The sequence below is a fragment of the Leopardus geoffroyi genome, chromosome A2 (assembly GCF_018350155.1).
Source record: "Leopardus geoffroyi isolate Oge1 chromosome A2, O.geoffroyi_Oge1_pat1.0, whole genome shotgun sequence".
Lineage (NCBI taxonomy): Eukaryota > Metazoa > Chordata > Mammalia > Carnivora > Felidae > Leopardus > Leopardus geoffroyi.
Window position 1 is genome coordinate 87,991,835 of NC_059331.1, and position 25,237 is coordinate 88,017,071.

The window sequence follows — 25,237 nt, forward strand, 5'->3', positions numbered from 1 at the left end:
ACCGTTACCATTAATGGCGTCCTATCATAAAGCTGCCAGAAACACTGTCTGGAAGCTGCCGCCAGATTCTTGCTTTAAAGCTTTGTAACTAATTACTGACCAAAACAACAATTTTCCTTAAAAAGAGAACTCCCAAAGAGAGTTTCATTTAACACCAAATCTCATTTAAATGACCTCTCCAAGGTCTAATAAAAATAGCAGAGAAAATGGCAATTTACATACATTAAGGTAAATGTTGCAGCCTGCAAAAATTGTCAATATGCTACTTGTTACCATTTCAAAAGCATTCATTCCCCCTATCTCTTATCTGGATGATGCAGCTTCGAAAGGAATTTCAGGCTGCTGGTTCTAGAAACAAGATGTGGCAGAAAGAGACCCACACGCTTCAACGTAATGAGACCAATGGACTTTTTCCTTCTTAAGAAAGTTGACTGACATTTTCAAGGAAAGAGAAGTGAATTCTTTTCTAACTTCTTAAAGAAAACGAACACTAGTCTAGCATTGAATGTTTACATTTAGGCTTGACACGTTAGGAAACTTGAGTTTAACGGGCAAAAACTTAGGAAACATTCCTCAGACAGCACTTAAGGGTTCAGTAAATATTTATTTCTTTAGCATCTAAGTTGAGCTAAATACAAATTGTACATAATAGTACAGGCAAATGATGCAGTGCATAGCGGCAAATCCATAGGATAGTCAAAGGGACACACTGTCCATGGTCTTTGCACCTTACCACTAGATGATAATAAGTCTCATGGCTTATAATCAGTGAAAGAAATAAGAAAGCACATGCTGTTACGGGCCCAGGCAAATAAAAGGAAGCCATATAGGCCAGAACACCCCAATACAGTACTCTAGCTATAAGCCACTTAAACACAAACAGAACACATTCAATTATAATGAGAGCCAAAATATAACGCTACCTTCCCAAGAAAAAATAAACATACCAGCTTAAATAACACACTCCAATCAAAACAGCGTTCGTAGCGTTCGTGGAAAATCTATTATTTATACCTGATTCAAATGCAACAGGTGTTGGCCTGAAAAATGAGCACTGCTTTCGAAAAAGCAACTTGATGTGATGATACTCTGCTGAAAGAGCAAGAACATGGACTCCTTATTGTCATCATAACTGCAAGCACTTTCTCCCGGGATCTCAAGTTTCCACACGAGGCTAAGCAGTTCTCTTAATGTCCCTGTCAGGCTAAAGACAACTCACTTTTAAGGTCAACAGCTGTTGTGTTTGTTTCATGCTTAACACCAACAGGCAGAACTATGTATCATAGTTTACAAATTGTACAAATGCTCATAATCGCTACGAAGATTTACAAAGCCCTACACCCTATTGCGAATATTAAACACTCAATAAAAACATCCTAACTGTTCAGCTAATTTGGGGAAACACAAAAACTCCAAAATATATACAGAATTGCCGCTTACTAAACAGGCAAAGACTTTCTGCTCCCTTTTATGTAGATTTCTTACTCGCGTTTATTTCTAGTTTAATCCCTGTTTCTCCAAGTTAATAGCTTTGCATTGAAATTTTCAGTGATAAACACATAGGAAAAAAATTAGCAATGTAGAATGTTAGACATGGAAGAGACCTCACAGATCATGAAGTGAACCCTCTTGGAGTTGTAATCCTACTTGCTAACAAATCTTCATCTCTGTATAGCTGACATAGAACTGAACGAGGAGGTGTGCACGGCTTGACCTCAAGGCTCATCCTATACACCGGGGCTCTCTGCTTACAGAGAATGCCCTAGCATTGGTCTGCAAAATCAGGAGACCGATCCTGCTTGGAGGTGCCTCTTTGAACCTAGGATGGGCAGTTACGATTCTTTCTCAGCTTAATGTTTGTTCCTAGAGGGCATGATTTCTCTTCACCAGGTCTCTGGGGAAAATATGGTGAGTCAGGGCCGACTCTTAATTCCCCCAAGTCTTGTAAGTAGCTAAGTACATGCCCTTCCTGAGTTCAAGAAAAAGAGGATAAAGCTGATCAACACATTAGTGATTTTCTAAGCCTGGACATTTCTCAAAGGAGACCCTGAATTTGAATTCTGACGCCAGACCGAATAAAAGACTGGGAAGGCGTTCTGTGGTAGGTTTCAGATTCTCAAGGACAGCCACATAGGTTGTTGGTTTGTCTTTTGAGAGGGCAATACAGCTTTATCTTAAAGTACATCGTGATGTGTTCCTGTGGTGCAACGCATCTGCACACGTTTGGGGGAAGAAATGGGGAGACAGTAAGAAAAGGGAAAAAAGTATGTATGTATGGAAATTTAGTGCTCTTACTCAATTGTGGACTTGAGTCGTCAACATTTTCTTAACAAGATGCTCTTAAATTAGCATTTTAAAAAGCTCCCTCTCCTTAATGGTCATCTCATATTCCTTGAACAGCTTCAAAGTATATTTAATTCTTAAGACTTATTATCAAAGTTATTTTCCTCAGTCTTATCTCTTCAGTTATGAAATATTTTAGCTCATAAAGGACATTACTGTTATCCTTGTTAACAACTGCTTATATGCACTATTGGGATTAAAATGTCAACTATGTAGGTGCTATATGCCTTACTTAAAAAAAAAAAAAAAAACTGAAGAGAAAATCCTGCTTTCCTTTTTTCTGTATTAATGGAAGAATATTTTCAATAAATCGTGCTTTACTGACTTATCTGTTCACTTCGAGTATTTCAGACATAAACTTTGCTAAGGACCCCTGTGATCTGTGGTTACGGTTCTACTTCTCCACACTGGGTGGGATTTTATTGAAATACACGCTGTTTCCAGTTAATACTGGTGGGCGGCAATGACCTCCGGTGGATTCTTGAGGAAACAGCAACTGGGTTTTTCAGAGAACGTTCTTTTTCAAAATATTTCTATCCTTCAGAACTTTTGGAGCTTCATGGCTTAACAAACGAACTTCTTAGACTTTCTTAAAACATTTTTGTATTTTTTAATTTTCAAATGAAAGTATAAGCTATTCCAAGTTCTCCACACCTTAACTTTCTTAATTATATACTCTGTAAGCTAGCTTTGAAAGTTGAAATGAATATCTAAATATTTAAATAAACATTCGTAATTGTTTTCGCGTGTAATGCACTTGTTTTTAATTTTTATTTAAATGAAAAATCTCAACAAAACTTCCTATATTAGAAAGGTAATCACTACATTAAAAGGGGAAGGACGGACTTCAAGAAATAAGCATTCTCAAAAACTTTGGGTACTATTTATAAAAGTAAACGTGCTCTGGATATCTCAGTAGTTAAGTGACCCCGTGAAACAATTTTGTTATTTGTTAACATAAAATAGCGAGGAAAATTAGATATCTGAGCACAAATTGCTTTAATATTTTAAAGACAATAAACATGTTTCTGGAATGTCCTTTATATTTGAGGGAAGATTATTTAGAAGGCATAAAATTTAAGTTTTAATAGAGCTTCAGGGCTATAATATCTTCATTTTTGGCCTGTGAGGTAATAAATTATTCATAAACACATTATTTCCATCTTAAAGCATGACATAAGCAGTGAGACATTTTTAAGTTTTTTTTTTCTTCTGAAAATGGACAGGATGTATTAACAGAAACTGCTTTCAAATCTTTACTAGACAATCTGTGAAAAGAGAAAAAAGAGAAAAAAGAGAATATACTTTTTCTACCACAAGAGGGTAGCAAAAACTTTTTCAGTTAGATTTCTAACTGTAACGTCATCTGTTTTTGGCATATTTTGCTATCTTTCTGAGAAGTTATCTTAATGTCATTCTTTCTGCACTGGAGTGAAATTCAAAGGATGTGTTTTCATCATGAAATGTAACTGTAGAGAATGTGGCTTATTGAATGTTTTATGACGGGCACGAGCCTCAAGGTGACCATAATTTTTCTTTCATGGTTTACAATAATTTCAACACACCTGGCTTCATAAAACTCATGGTTTAGATACTAATACAAGTTTTGTTTTGTTTTTTTTTTCCCACTAATACAATTCTTAAAAAGTACAGACAGTTCATGTGAGAATGATAAAGTATTTGGTATTCTTTACCTTTTACATCGTAGTGGAAAGGTAGAATTCAGAAAGATTAAAATATATATTTAATTTTCACATGATTATTAACATCTCTAATTTTTCAATATTCCAATAACCATAAGTCTTCCAAGAGAAAATAATAATTGCCATGGAAAAGCAGCCAGGTACTCAAAACTACAGACAAGGTCACTTTTTGATAAATATTGTTTAGAAAAGTTAGTTAACTTTATGTGATTTGTAACCAGTCAAATGAGTACGTATAATAATTTATCATAATACCTTCACAGTCATTTCTGTATTACAGAAATCTGTTAAGCGATACGAAGCTGGATCGTTTCTCATTTTGTTTGTTTTCGGTTCCAAACATAAATTCTTCAGAAGCCAGGAGGCGGTGTCACGGCGTCAGGAGTCCAGCGTGTGCCTGGGCAGGCGATAGTGCTCAGCTTTGGGACGAAGCTTCTTCTCCTGTGGGTTGGCGTACTTCCACTTGGAAGGTGACATTTTAAGCTTTTTCCTCTTCTTATCTGTGCACCAGACCTTTTCACAGTATTCTTCCACTCTCTGGAAGTTGCTGTAACCAATCAGCTGTAAGAATTCCTTGTACCATGGTTTTGCCCCCTGTGGGATGATACTCTGGGCAGGACAAGGCATCTTGGGAGGCCCGTCCTCTTCCAAGTCTTTGTGAAACATCTCCTCTACTCTCTCCTCTTCTACTACCTCCAGAGTAATTTTGCGGACGGTATGGACAAAACCATGCTCTACTGTCTGGCAAAAATAGGTCCCGGCATCCATTTTTCGTACCCTAAGGAAGAGTAAGCCGAGGTCCATCTTGACCACTCTGTCATCTGTCTTCACCTGCAAGAACAAGAAAATCAATGGCACTGGAGTATTATCTAGGAGAGAACACCCGCCTATAACCCTTTTACTATCATCAGATTTTTAATTTTTGTTATTACATGATGAAATCCTGAGAGTCATACATACATATGAGAGAGAGCAAGAGAGTGAGAGTGACTGTGAGAGGGGGAATGACTAATTAAATCAGGTGTGTGTGTTGAACTTACTTGAGATCACTTCATATAATGATTTTGACGTCATTTCACATCAATATTATTAACAGGCAAGTGAAAGAGCTTTCTCCCTAATGATTTCAATTAATCATTAGAAAAAAATATCTACTTCAGTAGAGCACTCTAAGTTAGACTAAAATGAGGATCTATCAAATTTATTTTTTTTTCTTAGTAGACAGCACAAATGCCATTTCTCCCATCAGTAGATCAAGGGTTCTTCCCTGATCATAAAGACCTGGGTCTTCCCCAGATCATAAAGACCAACATTTCCATAAGGATCTCTCTTAAGAGAGGTGAGAAACCTTCACTCTCTTTCTTCACCAAAAAAAAAAAAAAAAAAAAAAAAAAAATCCATTAAGTGAGCATGCTTATATTTCTACAAGGCTTTCTACTTAACAGAGACTTAAAATCAAGCCAGAAACATCCATATTCTTCTCAGAAGAATTTCACACTCTAATAATTTTAAGTTTGCATATAACTTCAGGACTCAAATACCTTATGTTTGTGAAATAATAGGTTACGCACATTATTTCTATAAATTATTACAATTCAAGGTAAGAAGAGCCCAATAAAGCTTTTGATAAACAGCTCATATCTTATTACCGATAGTTGTAGTAGTGAGTATATGATTTCACATTAGACAAATCTAAATTGAAATTTTGGCACTAACTGTGTGATCTGGGGCATTTATGTATATTCCCTTAGTTTTCTTTGTAAAAATGCAGATAATCCAAATGTCACTTGAATGTTGTGACGTTTCCATAAAATAATGTATGAAGTGAGAACACTTTGTACAGGGCTATCAACACCGACCTCTACCTTTCCTGTATACAGTCTTCTAGCTAAAAACAAACTGGTTTTTGTTTTCAGATGACCTCAGATCATGCCATGATGGTATAAAGGTGACTCACACCTTACTGGCTGACTTCTCCCTTGAGAATACAAAACAAAAGCGATATTCTCCTTTGCCAGTATAAAAGGGGCATACGGACAACCAGAACCACTTTGGCAGCAAAGACCATTAAGACAAGCATACTTTTGCCCCAGTGGCAGGTATTGGCAAGACCTTCTGGGCTCACCTTTCCTGAACCTTAATCAGTTCCGGCACGTCCAAAGTTGCAATGCAATTACTCATGTGGACTCATTTATATAATCTGTGAATAATGTGACACAATGGCATTAGCAGTGTAGTAAGAGATGCATCTCAAATAGGAATGTTAAAGACAAATTATGAGACACTCAGAGGGTTTTTTTTTTTCTTCAGCCACGTAGGTAAATAAATTACTCAGCAGCTTTAGAGTGACACAGTTGGGTGAAGGGGCTCCATATATCCTTGATATAGGCTTCATTTAACTTGATAGGACTATGTCCAAGTAGGCAAAACGTTAGCTCCACTAACTCAGGAAGTTCTCCCGTGAGGGATCAGGAAGAGCTGTCATGCCATAAAACACACTACATACGTCACTACATAAAACAGTTGCTTACTTGGTGATAGGTTTTGCTGAGAAAGTATCCTTGGCAACTGCCACAGCCAATACCTCTTAAATGACTTGGAGTCACTGCTCACATTTACCTCTACTTAATCCATAAATTCACCACCATGCCTTGGATGCTTCTGACTCTGAAACACAACCTCCATTGTTTTTTTAAACTTATGGCTGCATTTGACATAGAGGGACCCGCCTTCTTAAACTTTTTTCTGTGTGGTACCTGCCATTTTACTATCTTGGCTCTCCTCTTGGTTCTTTCTTGGTCTCTTGGTGTAGAATTTCTCATTCTCTCTAAGGCACAATCCTCTACCCTTCCCTGATCTCATGTTTTATTTGCATTCATTTGGTAAGTCTTCTGTTTCCTCATTTCAACCAGCTTCCCTAAGACAGATCTCACAGATTATCCACTGTTTTGTATTTCCTGTTAATTACAAAACACTGACCGAAACTTACACCATCCTTCATTATTTACAATCCAGTGTCTCTCTACACAAACTGCACCTCCCCATTTACTAACTTCCCTATTCCTGACAATTACATTATTCTTCTTCTAGTTCCTCTGTCCTCATGTGTTGTCATACTTCTTACTCATTATTATGCCTTCATGGCCAACACATCACAAATTCCTATCAACATCTCTTCTGTGGTGATGGTGGGAAACATTCATTCCATTTCACCATTTTCCCACGTTAGACTTTCCCATGTTAGGCTCTTCTATTTTGTGACTGATTCTTTGACTTTACCTCACGGTAGATTCCTCCCAAATCTTCCTGCTTTCTGTGTCTGATGCTATGCCCAGCTTGATTCTGTTTCGGGACCTATGCTGTTGTACCTGCCTGTAGGGACTTCCCCACTGCTGGTTCCTTATTGGAAAAGACTGAATGAAAATGTCATCTCTTCAAACAGGCCTCCCTCACAGCACTGTAAGAGTGTACTCCTTCCCTTATTACCACCATGTCATCTGTTAACCTTTCTACAAGTGGGCATGCAAAATTACCTGCAAAAAAGAACAAGTCCTTCAAGTAAGTTTCTTTTGACCAATACCTTTCCCCTTTATTTCAACAAATGTGTATCATTTTACTCTGTTTCAAATTTCACTTCCTTTTATCATGCTCCTTATTCAGATTCTGTTGCTTGCCCAAGCAAGTGAAAATTGTTCAGTTAACCAGATCCTGCTTTTTCTTTTTTTAGAGAGAGCGAGCAAGAAAAAGAAAGAGAAAGCAGGGCAGAGGTGCACAGGGGGAGAGAGAATCTTAAACAGGCTCCATGCTTAGCGTGGAACCTGACACGGGGCTCGATCCCACGACCCTGGGATCATGACATGAGCCGAAATCACGCGTTGGACACTCAACTGACTGAGCCACCGGGTGCTCCCAAATCCTGCCTTTCTAAATCCGTATTCCAAAACAGCTTACTGCAGTGTTTCTCATAGGTTTGGTGGAATAGGTACGTTTCTGGTGATCAGTCAGTTTTATACAAAGACTTCGACTATTGTGTTTAGTTTTCGTGATAATGTAAATTAATAAACTGTATTTGGGATCGTGGGGAAGACCAACTTCATTGTTAGTATTGGTGTTTATCATAGATTCTGAACTATTTTCAAAGCTTTAACAGTTTCCAGCTGCTGAGAACAAAGATGAATGTAGTATGTTAATGATACGTTCCAGCCAGATGAAAACCAAACAACATCCCGATGTAGTAATGTACATAAAAAGTTTTGAAGTCACTTGTATCAAGTGTTAGGGGGATTGAGTCATCACACAGCAAAAAGTGCTCCAGGCAGATGTTTTATACACTCATGGACACACACACATATATGGTTGTCTGTGTCCCATGTTATGTTCATGGAGATGCCTTATTTCAGTGAAAAAAAAAAAAATAACACATTAAAGATTAAAAAATGCAAGTATTTATATCTTACTTGTAAATTTATTTTGTCTCTACATTTGAATAAAAGTTACAAGCAAAAATATGCACTCGTTTTATTCTTGTGCATATTTAATAAACATTTTAATATGAATTGTGCCAGCAGCACAGGACGTTTTACATTCAACGGCACAAGGTGGGAACAACCTGTAGATACACCAGAGCCAAATCATCCTCTTTGTAACTCCTGTACTCAGTTCCTTGTAGTGCCCCTTTATCGCTTCCATGTCTTATTCTAGTCTTACCCTTTCTTTCTGATAGCGAACTCCCTTATACTGTCTACCAAGCCACTTTTTAAAATTTCTTTCCAAGTTTACATTTGCATTTCTTAATGAATATTTTCTTTTCAGCCAGATAGGTCTCATTTCTTTTTGTAATTCACTAAGCATTCACATTTGTAGCACACAAGCTGGTATTTGCTCCTCTTCAAATAATTTTGTGATGCAAGTTTTTTCCTTTAACCATATGACAAGTTTCATAAGAACAAAGGTCTATCTCTTAATTATTCTAAATAGTCCATAATGAGTAGTGTGCTCAGAATACAGAGAAATGACAACATACTGATTAGTCCAGAGTGTGCAAGAATGCAAGACAATGGGATATCCCAGTAACGATATATCCAGAAGTTATTCACTTGTGGATTTACTCCAGAAGTAAATCCAATAAGGATTTAGACAGGAAGGAAGCAAAGATGATCTGAGGAGCAGTTAGTAACTATTGAAAGGGCTATGCTTTGGAGACATAAATAGGAAAACCACTTGTAGGACACTGTTTTCACCTGAAAGGAATCTGCATACCAACACCCTCACTGAATACGATCCTTTATCTTCTCCCTACTCTATATCCTGTGCGAATGCAAATATGAAAACAGGAAAGTCATCTATCCTAGTTTCTGGCATATACCAACCAGTTTATGAAAGTGTTCTAAAATAAAACAAAAAGCAGAAATGAAGATAAATACAAATCCTTGACCACTGGATTAGGAGTGCTTATTTTTTCAAGCATGTATTTCTTTCAAAGTCAGAAACCCAACTTGAGAATCACCGCACTGTGTATATATAAAGTCCACACTGGTTCAAAGATGTGGAGGCATGACAATTACAATGGGAGCTGTCCTACATCATTTATTTGCACATTGGAGATAGTTCCTGTCTCAGAATGTAGGTTTCCCCTCTTGGTTATGGTGTTAGAAATTGAGAAATAAAAGACATTTCAATTCTGAAATCTGGACGGCTGTATGCTATATGGACGTTAAATCGCCTTGAAAGTTAAATGTATCTTCCATAGCCTATGGATACCCAAAAATAAAAAAATGACTTAGAAATTTGTATTTGAAGTCCTTCCATGATTTAATCTTTCCACTTGAGTCCACATGGGCACCTTCTACAGCAAATCTTGATTACACAATTGTTTTCATCAGTTGTGCTTTCTCTATGTCTGAAGACCTGATTTCCTTGTTCAAGAAGATGATACATAATACATCCCTTTATCAAATATTCCTATAGGCAATCTACAAAAATAAAGCATTTCTTACTCAAAGTGGTTTTAATATTCTGAGTTATAAAGATTGATTCAGTATGTTTCGTAATGTCTAACAAAAAAAAAAAAAGGTAATTGAACAAAGAACTCTGCACATCTGGTAGCTGGTCAGGAAGAAGGAGTGATTTCCATGTGTATCAACCATATGGTTCTACACTTATCATAGGAAAAGAACAGACACAGGCCTTAAATTGGTTTCTTTCGGAATAAATTTAACAATGAAATTAGTTTTAGTCAAGAAATAAAGGCCACCAATTTATATAATTGTTTGCTTATCCGGCCTACCTTCAATACAAAAAAAATACTGGTTGACTTACAAAAAATATGTCATAATACAGCATAAAAATTAAGCAAAACTTCTTTTATAAAAACACTTTCTAAATCTGCTTTATGATAGAGAGTATTACCCAACAGAAACAGAGTGAAGTACTTGATGGCACATTTAGGGAAACCTATCACACTATATAAAGAAATAAAGTTGTAGGTATATACTTCAGATTAAAGACCGAAATGTGGAAAACCTATTTCTTTTAAGTTTATTCATTTATTTATTTAAAGAGAGAGCTTGAGAGAGAGAGAGAGAGAGAGGGAGAGAGAGAGAGAACGCATGCATACGTGTGAGTGGGGAAGGGGCAGAGAGAGGAGGCGAGAGAATCCCCATCAGGCTCCGTGCAGTCATCAACCATGAGATCATGACCTGAGCCAAAATCAAGAGCCAGACCCTTAACCACCCAGGTGCCTCAATTAAAACGTTTTTCTAATACAAAAAGATGCTGAGAGGTCATAAATATGAACTCAAAACCATACTGTAAAAAGAATGTTACACTGAAAAACATCAACTGTATCAGAGAAAAGCTTGAACATTTATATTCAAGAACTAATTAATGTACAGAAGATTCAAAGGACTCTAAAGAGAAAAATAGGGAAAAATATATAAACAGGCAAATCAGAGAAAAAACAACCCAAATGTTTAATAAGTATGCAAGTTAATGTTCAATCTTACTAGTAATTTTAGAAATACGAATTTAAATAACACAGCACCTTATCCCAATAAGAGAGGCACAAATTAGAAAATACCAAAATTGGTGACAGTGTGGGAAAATGAGAATCCACATAAACTGCTTTGATGGTACAGATGATGCCAAAATTCCGGAAAGCAAGCTGACAAAACTGTAGAAATGAAGGCTGTCAGAAGGCGAGAATGCAGAGATTTGCACTCACATCTGTAGGAGGTTATGTGAAGAGATGATCCTTAAAGATGTCATAATGGGAATTAATTGGTCCACTCTTAGGGGTGTTGATCAATTAAGAGCAATGAATGACTGCTATGGGATATGGGATATTAAGTTGCAGTCAGAAACAATGAAATAAAGACACACATGGCAACAGTGATAAACTATAAAAACACAGTGTTGAGTTATAAAGAGAAACAGAGTAAGATCTCAATAGCTTTATTTTTACAGTTCATGAATACTCAAAATGCTATATTCTTGTTCAATATAGTACAAATGATGTAGTATTGGACTTAATCCAATCAGTACAATGCATGCATATGGCAAAGCAAAGATGAAAGTGGAGAAGGGTGGTCCAGGAAAAATTAAGTCAAACAAGAAAGGAGATCTGTGTGAACCCATTACGACAATGTGCTATGAACTAAATAATATGACTATAGTGATTATCTTGGTTTGGCAACCAATAAACCAGGTCTATAAGATCTGTTCAAGCTATGGTATACTGTTCAAGCTACAGAAATCATATGATTTCAGAAATAATGCTAAAAAAATAAACAGCAGTGTAAGGGTAATGTTTTATTAAAAATTTCCAAAGATAAGAATAATCAGGACAATCAAGATGAAGGGAAAATAGGAGAGGATCAAAGAAAGATAATGTTTGGACACATAAATGCTTATCATAAGGCACTAAACAACTACCATATTTGGAGTAGAAAGTCAACACTAAATTACCTAGTGACGAAAGCAAAGGGGAGAGTATGATAAATTCTAAGACCTGAATGTCTCTAAAGTATATTTTTGAAGTTATTCGTTATCATAGGGAATATAGTCAATGATATTGTAACAGCCTTGTATAGGGACAAATGGCAACAAGCATAGCACAGCATATACAGAAGTTGAATCACTATGCTGTACATCTGAAGATAATGCGACATCGTGTGTCAACTATACTCAAATAAAACAATTATTATTAAAAAGTAAAGGTACTCCTTACGTCAAGTACACCTTTCTCTGGCAAGGAGGTCTGAGAAAAAAAATCTCTTCTGTGTTTTCATAAAATGAGATATAGGTGTCCAAACAGCAGCATGACAGTAAACACAGTAAATGCAAGTACAGTTCAGTAGAAGCTATTCTTTGGGACTAACACGATGTGGTACGGATACACAGTTCTATGCTCTTGTATCTTCATGCAGATGTACCCTTTTTATTATCTAGAAGACTACGTGAACTATAACTTTTACTGGAACAAAAGAAATTAAAAAGAGAATTCCTATGTTTGCTATTTTTGAAGGTCTACCATGTGCTTGACACTGGCCTTGCTGCGTTACCATGTTAGTATAATCAGAAGCCTCGAGTCAGAGTAATCTTAGGGGGATAAAACGTAGATCTGCATTTGGTTTCAAAGATATGGGAATTTTAATTTTCAAAGATGCTAAGTATTCCCCTGGAAAATTAACCAGAGAGGGTTCTATCTAAACCACTAGATCAACTTCCATCCTTAAGACCACAAACTTGCTCTATGTTTTCCTTTTACAGGAACTGTGTCTTTACCACTGTGAAGGAAAAAATGAAACTAATGGGCTCTACTAATTATTTCAGAACTAAAATATGGAGCAAATGACATAAAAATATGCTTGTCAAGGCTGAAAATGTAAATGATGAACATCTACTTGTAAAGAATTGTTAGTTTAGAAAAGATGAACCGAGTTTTTTTTAAAGACTGAAATGGAAACACCAAAACGGCTAAGCAGATGTTTCAAATGAGGCTGAGTTCATGCACTTTATGTTATGACAACAAGAAAAACAAATAATATTCATGTAGAACAAACCTCATGCTTTCAGTACATATATATAAAGACAAAATCGTAAACTTATGGCTGTCATTGATCCCCTAGGCTTGCTGTCATGGGTTACCATTGGGAAGGTCAACAAAATATGGGTCATCTAGCAAACAAGATAGAATAAAGATGAAATTTCACATGATATTTCTCTCAGTTCTGATGACATAATAAATGTGCAACATCAAGAGATGTAACTTGTATACTCCATTTTTCTTTGTTCTGTTTTTACAAGAGAAGCTGTCTCCACAATGCGCTGAATCATCAATAAAATTATGTTTTACTTAAAGCTGTACAAATTCTGTGTGAACGCAGCGAACTCTGGAAGGGACTGCTGGCGGATAAGGTAACCATGCCTCTTAGATTTTTCAGCAGTAATTAGATGACTCTGATGAATTTATCCTACTCAGTAGGTGGTCTGAAAGCAGAGTTCAAAGTGACAACTTGTGCCATCCAGTTAACAAACAGAATTGAGAGAGTGGGGTGAAACTGAAGTCTTGGGGTTTTGATGTCAACTTACATTCTCTCTTGGATTTTTTATAATAAACATGAACATGCGCATCTGTGCATTATTTAAGCAGTCTGCACGATACATATAATCAGCTATTTTAAAGTGAGAGACTTTATTTTTAAGACACACAAGCACACACACAAAATATTTTCCCTTAAGTAAAGAATATACTATGGAAAGATCAATGAGGATTAAGGGGAAAATGAAACTTCCATGCTTACCAAAGAATAGATTGTGATGCTGATCTTATGGGCCAGCAACTTTCTTGCGTGCCTTTTATCACTTTGGAGAATATTTTATACGTTTTGGGATTGCCCTCCCCACCCCCACCCCCAGTTTCTTCACCTGGAATTTACATACATTTATTCAATTTCTTCGTGGAACTCTACCTTGTTTACAGTGTCTTTGGGACACTTTGGTTTTATCAGTAAAGGTCTAATGAACAAAGTCTGAAACCACACACTCCAAGAAACTATACATATTGTTTGGTTTTAATGAAAACTCATTCCAATGACATTATAGTGCTCAGCACAAAATGGTGGCTTAGTTATTCGTGAAAATATTTTTTTCCTCCAAAATACAGAGATATTTTTCAGAATAATACTTATTTAATAAAGCTTCACTCTACCTCAAATCAGAGGCCAAAAAACTTCCTGTAAAGAGCTATATAGTAAAGGTTTTTGGGCTTTGTAGGTCATATGGTCTCTGTTATAAGTACTCAACTTTGTGGTTATAGGATGGAAACATCCACAGATTCTAGGTAAACACATGGGTGTGGCAGTTTTCAAATAAAATTTTATTTACAGAAGAGGTGGGAGACCAGATTTGGTCTCCAGACTAGTTTGCCAAACTTCTGCTTTAAATCGTCGTCAGGTTCAAAGACATACTGTATCTTCAGGTTAAGATCATATACTCCAAACTTACAACATTCAAAGTGAGTAATGTATTAAGGTAAAAAGTTATTTACTTATGTTACGAGTAGATTGAACAAACTAAGGTTTTCTTTATCATGATTACTGAGAAGTACACATACTGAATAAACATTTGAAACTAAGCAATAAATACATAAGTAAAATTTCCCTCATTTACTTAGTTTTAAAATGTAATGTTTGTGCATTCTAGAGAAAGATAAATGTACAGAGAAATACTTCAATTTTCCAACCAGTGTCGTAACAAGTATGAATTCCTGTCCTTTGGAATGTTACTCATGATGAAATTTTTGCAATCATTTTGGGAGCTTATAAATTCAAGTACACGGAACTGAGAATTCATAAACTAGCGTGTATTATTTCCAGTGCTTTAGTTATGTTTATAACAGTTTTGTCCTCTGAAATTACAAAAATATAATTTATATATCCTTATACATATAAAGAAGATTTGAACTGATATTCCAAACTTAAATAATTATGGAATGAATTTGGAACAGCTAAACTTGGATTTTGTGGACGAAATTATCTTCCTTATCCACATACATAAAATCTTTATTTTCTTTTTTCCCCCTTCAGAAAATGAGTGGTTTTTCTCTTCCTTCTTGAAACTCACTCAACTTTTGTCTATATTGTCTCCCACAAACTCTTTATCTTGCTTCATCAATTAGCTTCACATTTTCTTCTTTATGGCTTCTTCCCTTTAACCTATAAACATGACCAAGTCACATTTTTTCTTAAGTCAAAAAAACCTGGAAGTTCTCTCTACTCTTGTCTCTCTCTGTTGACCTCTTTCTCACTCAAACCTTTAGGTAAAATACACAGCACTAGCTGTTTCTAATTCCCCACAGCCTCATTCATCAGCTAACCTATTGTTAGATGGCTCCTAGCTTAACCATTCCACTGAGCACATTCTCACTGGACACTAGGTACTTATGTTCTGAAAATTTCAAAGTTTTCACTTTGTCTTATAGAATTTGTCTTCTAATTTTTCCTGGGATGTGGGTTTTCGCCTTGCTTCTAGGCTTTGCTCAAAATCACTTCTTATTTAGTCATTCTCCAAGGTAACCTACACAGTTGGAGGTACCATGACATTGTGACTAAGGGTCTAGAATTGAAAATAGAGTATCTGGTCTGAAACTCAAACTCATTTCACAGGCTATGTAATACTATGAAAGTAACTCAATCTCTTTGTGCTTCAGTTTCTTTATCTATTAATTGGGGACAACAATACCAGGTATTTCATAAGACTCTTGCAAGGATTAAAAGTATTAAAATATGTAAAATTCACAGAACAGTGCCAGGAACACCGTAAGTGATATTGAAGAATGACTGCTGCTATATTATTCTTACTTTTATTACCTCCATGAATTTAATTACTACCTCTTTGCTGATGTCTCTCACACATCTCTTACCATTCCAAATCTTTCCTTTGAATTCTATATTCCTGAACATACATACACCACAGGAAAGCTCTACCTAAATGCTTTACCAAAGACCTCGGTTCAACATGGCCAAAAATGAATTCAACATCTTCTAAACTTTCTATTCCTCCCTGTGTTCTTTAAATCATTGTTATTGCACCATCTACTACCAAAACACCCAAAGAACATGTGAATCATAATGACTGCTTCTCTTGTATCTCACAAATTAAATGCACAGCGTGTTCTCTTATAAAAATGAAAAGCTTTTTTTTTTTTTTTTTCCATTCCTACTACTATTGTTCAGTTCTGGTCAAAAGTCTTCCATGTGACTAATGAAATACCTTCTTAAACAGTCTTCGTGACACCCACTTATCCTCAAAGCTTACAAACAAGATTCAAGAGTAATGTGTCTAAAAGGTTGTCTAAGGTGTTCTCATTGGCTTATAAATAAAGTGAAATGGTTCCTTGATCTGTGTACTCATTTGTGTATCCTCATTTCCAGCCACAGATCTACACATACCACATTGTTTCTCATCCCCATCACATATGCTCATCCTATTCTCTCTGGTAGTTAACTTCTACTCATCCATTAAGACCTAGCTCACATGTCACCTCTGCCTTGAATATTTTCCTGATTATCTATCATGCAACCTCCATAGCCAACCTGTTGGTTGACAGTTTTTCTTTTCTTGTAGTTTCTTTTTTTTTAATGTTTATTTTATGATTTTGAGAGAGAGCGAGCGAGCGAGCAAGCAGGGGAAGAGCAGAGAGCAAAAGGGAGACACAGACTCTGAAACAGGCTCCAGGCTCTGGGCTATCAGCACAGAGCCCGATGTGGGTCTTGAAGTCACAAACTGTGAGATCATGACCTGAGCCAAAGTCAGACACTTAACCGACAGCCACCCAGGTACCCCATCTTTTCTCATCTTCCAACATAACTTTTATTATATTTATTATATATACAATATATTCAATATAATTATCAGTTTACATTCTTGTATTCACTTTAAGACTATAGGCTTCTAAAGGGCTAAGGCCTTTATTCATTACCAATTAAGGTATCCTCTGTGTATTTTTTATTTAAAATTGTTTTTCAATGGTTTATTTTATTAATTTTTTTTTAACATCTATTTATTTTTGAGAGCCAGAGAGAGACAAAGCATGACTGGGGAGGAGGAGAGAGAGGGAGGGAGACACAGAATCTGAAGCAGGCTCCAGGCACTGAGCTGTCAGCACAGAGCCTGATGTTGGGCTCGAACCCACAAACTGTGAGATCACGACCTGAGCTGAAGTTGGACACTCAACCAACTAAGCCACCCAGGCACCCTTTCTCTGAGTATTTATTGAGCTCAAAACACTAATTGCAGACACTTTAAACAGAGAGGAGACCAGAAAGTTGAAAAAGTATTCATTCCACCTGAGAAGTTACATAGCCTTCAGGATTCTGAATAATAACAGAGGGCATGTGAAAATCCCATTGCTATTATGTGTATGAGGCAGCCACATGTACGTTATTTGACCTTGAATATAAAGGCACACTGAGAGTTAATGCTGCATCACATAATATGAAAGCTTATGTCCCTAACACCTCAATGATTACCAGTTTCTGTCTTTCTCCCCACCTCCACATACTATATTCTTAATACAATAACTAAAACATTTTTTTTTAATTTTTTTAACGTTTATTTATTTTTGAGACAGGAGAGACAGAGCATGAACAGGGGAGGGTCAGAGAGAGAGGGAGACACAGAATCTGAAACAGGCTCCAGGCTCTGAGCTGTCAGCACAGAGCCCGACACGGGGCTCGAACTCACGGACCGCGAGATCATGACCTGAGCCGAAGTCGGACGCTTAACCAACTGAGCCACCCAGGCGCCCCTAAAACAATCATTTTAAAGCCAAATTTTGATCATGTCATGGCTCCACTGAAAACAACCCAATGGCTATCTATTTAATTCAGAGCAAACACCACAGCCTTTAATAAGAGCCTAAAAGCCCTGCATGAGCGGGCCCTTTACCTTACTTTTTGACTCATAGTGTCTTATTCTCCCTACTGCTCATTTCTCTCTGGCCACACTGCCCTTCAGTCTGGTGTTCCTTGAATATATCAGGTGCACCGCATCTCAAGGGCCTTTACACTTACTGTTCCTACTGTCTAGAAAGTTCTCCAACATTGCCATATGGCCTACTACCTCAGTTCTTTCAAGTCCTTTTTCAAATGTCACTTAGTGAACTTCTTAGTAAGCCTTTCTATGAACACCCTTTTAAAATTGCAACCTCCCCTTGCAGGTAATCTCTCTTGTATTTGTCTTCTTATCATCATCAACATTAAATATGGTTCTTATTTAGTTGTATTACTATTATTTTCATGATTCTCATTATCTTCCTCTGTTCTTCAGAATACCCATTCTATGAAAACAAGACATATTGGGTGCTCTTTAGATAAACTGCAAAATAATTAATGAGGCATTATTTTAGTCAGAAACCTAAGAAAATGAAGTGGAATGCTCTAGGTTTTCTATCTACATTGCTCAAATGATTGAGGACTCTTATTTTGATATAGTCCTTCTTCTACCAACAGGCATAGAGTAGAAGCCTTGAAGGGCAATTGACAATGAAAATACACTGATGCATATATTGTATAATAAGGATTCTCGGTATCCTTAATATATATATATATATATATATATATATATATATATATATATAAACATATATTATAAAAATATATTTATATTTAATGTATTTTTATAGTTATATATTTTTATAAAATAAAACTTTTATAAATTTTTATATATTTTATATTATATATTTTATATTTTATGAATACATTTTATATATTTTATATTTACATTTTATATTTATATTCAACATGTTATATTTATAACATATATTATAAAAATATATATTTACACATATATGTATATATACATATCAAGCAGTATCAAGCAGTATAAGGGTCGTTTTTCAGGTGTCATATTCTAGAATCTCTGCTATATAAGGTTTTCCATGTGCTCCATGTCCCAGGGCATCTGAAACTGTATTTAGCGTTCCAATTTAAGAAGGTTGTGTGGTTTAGTAGAAAGAACATAGACAGCTGGATTTGAGATGACTTTACTAGCAGTCAGTAACCAGGAAAGGTATTAAACATTCTGTGTTTCAATTATGTCACATGTAAATCATGTCAAATAAAACGGTACAATCTATAAAATGCACATAGCAAATCGCTCGGTACTTAGACAATGATTAAATGTGAAGCATCTCAGCTATGGAGTCAGGAATATCTGAGTCCAAACCTTGGGTCTGTCACAGATTTTGTTTATGGCCTATACCTCTCTCACATTCCACATTTTTAAGATCAGGTTGATTACTTCTAATGTGCATTTGTGAGATATAAAAACAAAAGGTAAGTCACCTACCCACTATTGCAGCTCCTGTGGTCAGTAGATGCACACAGAATGGACTTACCTATAAAGCCTCTTCTATTAAATCTTTTCCCTCAGGATATTATAGTAACTGATGCACATCTTAACTAACTAGGTAATTGAGTCTAGGGAAAATACTTCCTTATGAAGTACCTACACAACAGGCTTTCAATAAACATTTATGGAACTCATAAAATGTACAGAGATTGTGTTTCTTGCGTGGAATTTAAGAAAGCAGGAGACCATAAAGTGCATCTTTGAGAAAACAGCAGTAATCCAGTATGGAACTAGGTAACTGAATTTCTAGATGCTTTCTAGAAATTCAGCTATGTAGCATTTCAAAAACTTCATTTGAACAAAATTTTTATCTACTTCAATATGTGGTTTCCAGATAACTTGAGAGGGCTGAGTCTGAATTTGCAGACAGAAGTTCCAGACTCAAAAATTTTGGTTCCAGAAAAGGAATACACACACACACACACACACACACACACACACACACACACACACAGTTTTTTACAATCCAAATTTTTTACAAAGCTTATGGTCTGACTGCAAAGCAATGACTTATGGATTGTAGTGTCTGTGATGGATCTTGATGGCTACTGTCAGGTGTAGTCTAAAAGCACTTCCAAATGAGGAAAGAAATGGAGTGGATAAACTTAAATATATTATACAATGGTCAAGATTTGATAATAAAATAACTATCTGTCCATAGTAACTACCATCTATACATAAATGGTCTTTAAAAAAATTCTAAAAGCTTCAAAAATAGACTCTAAAATTTAGGACTTTAAAAAAACCCTCAGAGGACACACAAAGTTATTCTGCTTTGTGTATTAAGCATACACATCCATCTTTTTAAGAAGGTAGCAATCTTGTGCTTTGTTCTAGATTGTGAATAAATCAATATATATTGCTATGTATACAGAAACCAAGTATTATATTATTATTACATCTAATGCAGAGTAAATTCAAAATTTCAAATATGACTAAATACATCAGTCATGGAAATTTGAAAAACAGGGACTAAAATTTGGGGAAAGGAGAAGCAGATTATATTAACAATATGAGAAAGAAGCTTATAATTGAACATTGATGGATGCAGCATGTCAAAATGATTTGGAAAGGATTTCCAAATGAGGCAGATTATGGTGAGTTCCAAATTAGAAACAGAACATACTAAGGGAAGAAAACCACTGATGAAAGAATTACTTCTCTGTCTTCTGAAGCCATTCAACCAGAGGAGCTATAGAATATTCCCAGGTCCTCTCCTGCCAAGTGAGTTATGATGGAATTTAAAAATCAAGTTCACATCAGATTTGTGGAATGGAAAATATTTTAGTACCAAATCAACAATGTATTTTAGAGCAATAGGCTATAACATTTTTGGACAGATGTTTATTCTTATGACGTCATGAAAATTTAGGGGAATTTTCCTGTCTCTGAATGCCTTACTATATTATCTCTAAAAGCCTTTGTTGAGTGCCTTCCTCTGTAATAACTATCCCAGGAAACTGGGATTTATAAATTTAATCATCTTCCAGGATGTATTATATAATTTTGGACCAAAAACATGTAATACTTTTAGTTTCACAGTAGACTAGAAAAAAAAAAGGCATCAAAAGTCAATGTGCTGTACATTTGGAATCTATAGTTGATGACCTCATTGATTCACTTTCTATCTACTATGCACGTATTAACTTCTCCCTGGGTCCAAAGACAGGTGTCTAACATTTATTTCCCTAATTCAATTTGCAACCTTCTTTTCACTATGGAACATTTTGCTAGAATTCACCAATATCTATTTCCTTTTAAACAAATTTCATTCTATTTTCATAATTCCACTTTTGTGAAAATTGAGTTCAAAGCCCACATTAGCATCAACAATGCTTTATCTGCCTTCACTAATTGCTTCATGCCCTTGAGTGTGCCAATATACAAGCAGATTTCTAGACTTGCACAGAAAGATTAGCCAGTAACTGCCTCTACAGTATTCCTTATGTGTAATTTAAATGCTAGGGTGCTGAGGTGGCTCAGTTGATAGGGCATCTGACTCTTGATTTCGGGTCAAGATCTCATGGTTCATGAGTTCGAGCCCCATATCAGGCTCTGTGCTGACAGTGAGGGGTCTGCTTGGAATTCTCTCTCTTCCTCTCTCTCTGCCCCTCCCCCATTCATGAGCATGCATGTTCTCTCAAAATAAACAAACTTAAAAAAAAAAAACAGATTTTAAATGCTTCCTATTCTTACATCTACAAAAGCAGCCCAACTGATTCCTCTCTCATTTAGATCATAATAAAAATATAATCTCTATCAGTCAATCCACCTAAAAGGACAAACAGATGCCTTTCTTTTATTTCCAGTGGGCAATAATGGGACCCCTATATTGAATTTTCATATGTGATTCAATTGCTTTATCAAACAAATGTTGCCGGTGTTGTTTTAATTCTATTATCCATATGTCTAAGATATACATGTTAACGGTGTTTGAATTTGTTATTTTTCTAGAACATTACCTTGGGTGATACAATTTAAGACTATCATTTTGACATGATACTAAAACCATGAAACTATGAGTACCTCCTGAATAAAAATCCAATTTTCAGAATCCAAGTTTATTTTATACACACACACACACACACATATACACACATATATATATGTAATTTATTTACATGTGTAGCCACTTTATATTTGATATATATACATATGTATATATATTTACATGCCTATTTATATACATTTGAAAATTTTAAATATACACATAGGTTTTTATAGCATTTATAAATTGTATATACATAGAAATCAATGTGTGTATTTAAAAATTTTTATATGTATATAAATCACACATAACAAACAAATCCACTCTTTAAATAACACATGTATAGCATAATAGACTAATTCATTTTTAAATACCAATAAATCATCATCTATTTACTATCACACACCATATGCAAGACAGCATGGTGTGAATATGCAGCTATGAATTACCTCCTCTTTTCTTGTGTCACGTCCTTTCTGCACAAACCAGATAACTTTGGCTTGCAACGATCGTGGGGTACATTCCAGCAAAGTACTGTTGTTCTCTATGCCATAGGCCAGTCGCTCTTCAGTCTTATCCAAAGCATCCCCTACGATATACATGTTAATATTAACCTTAAGACTTAAATTTTACCAGTAATATGTTTAAAAGATTATTTGTATCTCTGCAGCAAAGTGTCTTTCATTACTTACTGCTAATTTCTATGCACAGTCACTTAAAGTAGTTATTTAGAGACAATGGCATACCAAAATCTAGGCTTTAAAAAGGTAGTGCAGGCTATGGAGAGGACCAGAATGAAGTAACTGGGAGTGTGGGTCCAAAGGACAGGCAGTCAGTCAGAAAGTACATCAGTGTTAAATGCATGGAGAATCAGTGACAATATCCACTGATAAAGCAGGCAAGAGAAGGGGAGCACCAAACATTCATGTAAGACATAGGATAAACAAAATTCATGGTAACAAACAAAAATAGAAGGCAGAAATTGAGGTGATACAGCATTACATAAACACAAGCTTGAGTGAGATTTTGTCAAGGGATTGCACTTTATCTAGATATTGGGTTCCTGCATTAAGAAAACAGTACAAAACTGAACTACAGACTTCATGACCCACAGCTTCTTGATTATAATCTATATCTTGGCCCAGAGAGGCTCTCACTGGACTTGAACTCTAATGTGCATATGGGCAAGTACACTTAACTGCAGTGGGGAATAAAACCAAGTGGACGTACTCACTGGTGTTTTAACCAGTATCAAATTTATTAACCACAACCTGGAATTTTTTCCCTTACGCCTGAGTCCTCCTCACTTTCAAAACTGACCCCTAAGTCTTCCTAGATGAAGATCCTACCTTCTTCCAGCCAATGTTCTCAGAGGCTTACATTCTGAACCAAACCCTCAGTCAGCCTTGGGTCTAGCGAACTGAGGCTGTGTAACCTCTGCACTGTGCGTAAGCACTGCTGGTCTCCCAGTCATGATTCTTCATCTCTCTGTCACCTCCTGGTAAAACTGGTGATGCAAATCACAGCCTGTTCCAACCACCAACACGGTGTGAGGAGTCAAGAGCGTAGTTTTCTGTGTTGTCTGACTTCCTTACATTTGCTGGAGTTGCAATTTCCTCTCATCCTTTACTCATCAGACCACCTATTACCTTCCCTCAGAAACTCACATTTGCACCATCAGCCTGAGCTCTAGGCTTCCTTACTCTAGTGGAAGAGTTAAAGCTTTTCATTTTGTTTTATCCCAAAGCTTAGTGGTGACTTGATATAAGTTGGATCACTCTTGAAAAGATTATTGTAGGTTATGTAACATGGTAAAGATATTCCCAGGGTTGAGATGGAGACAGAAGTCCTACAAATCACTGTGGCAGAATCTTTTCTAAGATTCCCCTGTGGTGAGGTCCAACAGCAAGGTTTCGTGGTGGTATACAGAACTTACTTTCCTAACTAATTAAAAATTCTATGGCCACATATAGTTAAAAATTTTGTTTTAAAATTCCACTATGTGGAAGAAAAAAAGAATACTTGCAGTAACATTGTTCTAGTACATATCAATCACAAAGAAAGTAAAGACCCTTTTAAAGACTTCCCAGTGTCTCTTCACTGTACACTCTGAGTAACCCATAGCAATTGATTTTCTATGGATTACCGACAAACTGCTGTCCAAAGCATTGCTGAGCTGCGTTGCCATGCCGAACATCTTGTCTGCGGAACCGCCTGGAAGAAAGTAAATGTGCTGAGGAGATGTTCAGATTTCAATTTTCCAGACTTTAAAATACAGCCAACCACATAAAAGATTCAAGTAGTATTCTGCTACTGAAAAAAATTGATCAGTCATACAAAACAAGGGTAAAATTCAAGTTTCATAGTTTCCCATATTTTCACTGAATGTTATTCAATGGATAAGATCTACATTCAACTTCCCTTTAAGTGTCCATGTAAGTTTGAATTCTGGATCCTGAAACAATTATTTTTTCTTTTAAAGTTCGTTTCTCTTTTCAGAAAGAGAGAGCAGGGGAGAGGCAGAGAGAGAGAGAGAGAGAGAGAGAGAGAGAGAGAGAGAGAGAATCCCAAGCAGGCTCCATTGCTGTCAGCACAGAACCTGATGCAGGGTTCAAACTCATGAACCATGAGATCATGACCTGAGCTGGAAACAAGAGTCAGATGCTTAACCAATTGAGCCACCCAGGAACCCCCTCCAACAATAATTAAAGAAAGCTCTCTTTACGTTTTGTTAAAAATCTAGTGCAACAAGAATTCTTCTGTTTCAAATGGGTGTTTTGGGTGGTAGGGAAGGTATGCCAAAAAGACAATGGGATTTGAGGCAGACTATTTGAATAAAAAATCATAAAACTCCTTCATATAATGGAAATGCATACAAAAAAGGTAAGGGTATTTGAGCCCAAATATTTTGTTCTATTCTCATCATAATCACATAGCAAAAATATACTTAATAAAAAGAGATACACTAATAATATATTCAACTTACTCTTTTATTCAGATATTATGTGTAGAGATTACCTGCCTCTATTCAATGTGATTGTATGTTATACATATTTAATAGGCTGTCTTTCAAAACTGCCTATTAGATTTAGGATCACTTCTGGTGTATTGTCATATTTTATAGATTGCTTATAAATATAATAAAAAAAATAACAACATTCTTTATCCCTGGAGAAAAAGTTTATAATACAGATCTTGTTTTAAATTTGCAAGCACCTTTCTGAGGGATTAAACAATAGAAATTATTATTAGTACTGAAATTCTAAACTCAAAATTCTCAGTATATTAA

The 25,237-nt window shown here is 35.9% G+C and overlaps 1 protein-coding gene across 1 annotated transcript in view; it reads right to left on the reverse strand.

Annotated features, from left to right (window-relative positions):
- Positions 1-584: 584 nt before the first annotated feature.
- Positions 585-25,237, reverse strand: part of SEMA3E (semaphorin 3E) — a 248,223-nt gene continuing 223,570 nt past the window's right edge. The window contains exons 15-17 of the mRNA XM_045494645.1: positions 24,095-24,162; positions 22,398-22,537; positions 585-4,877 (exon numbers count right to left, since the gene is read on the reverse strand). Of these exons, the coding sequence (XP_045350601.1) occupies positions 4,425-4,877; positions 22,398-22,537; positions 24,095-24,162 (661 nt within the window). The 3' untranslated portion in view covers positions 585-4,424. The remainder of the gene's footprint in view (positions 4,878-22,397; positions 22,538-24,094; positions 24,163-25,237) is intronic.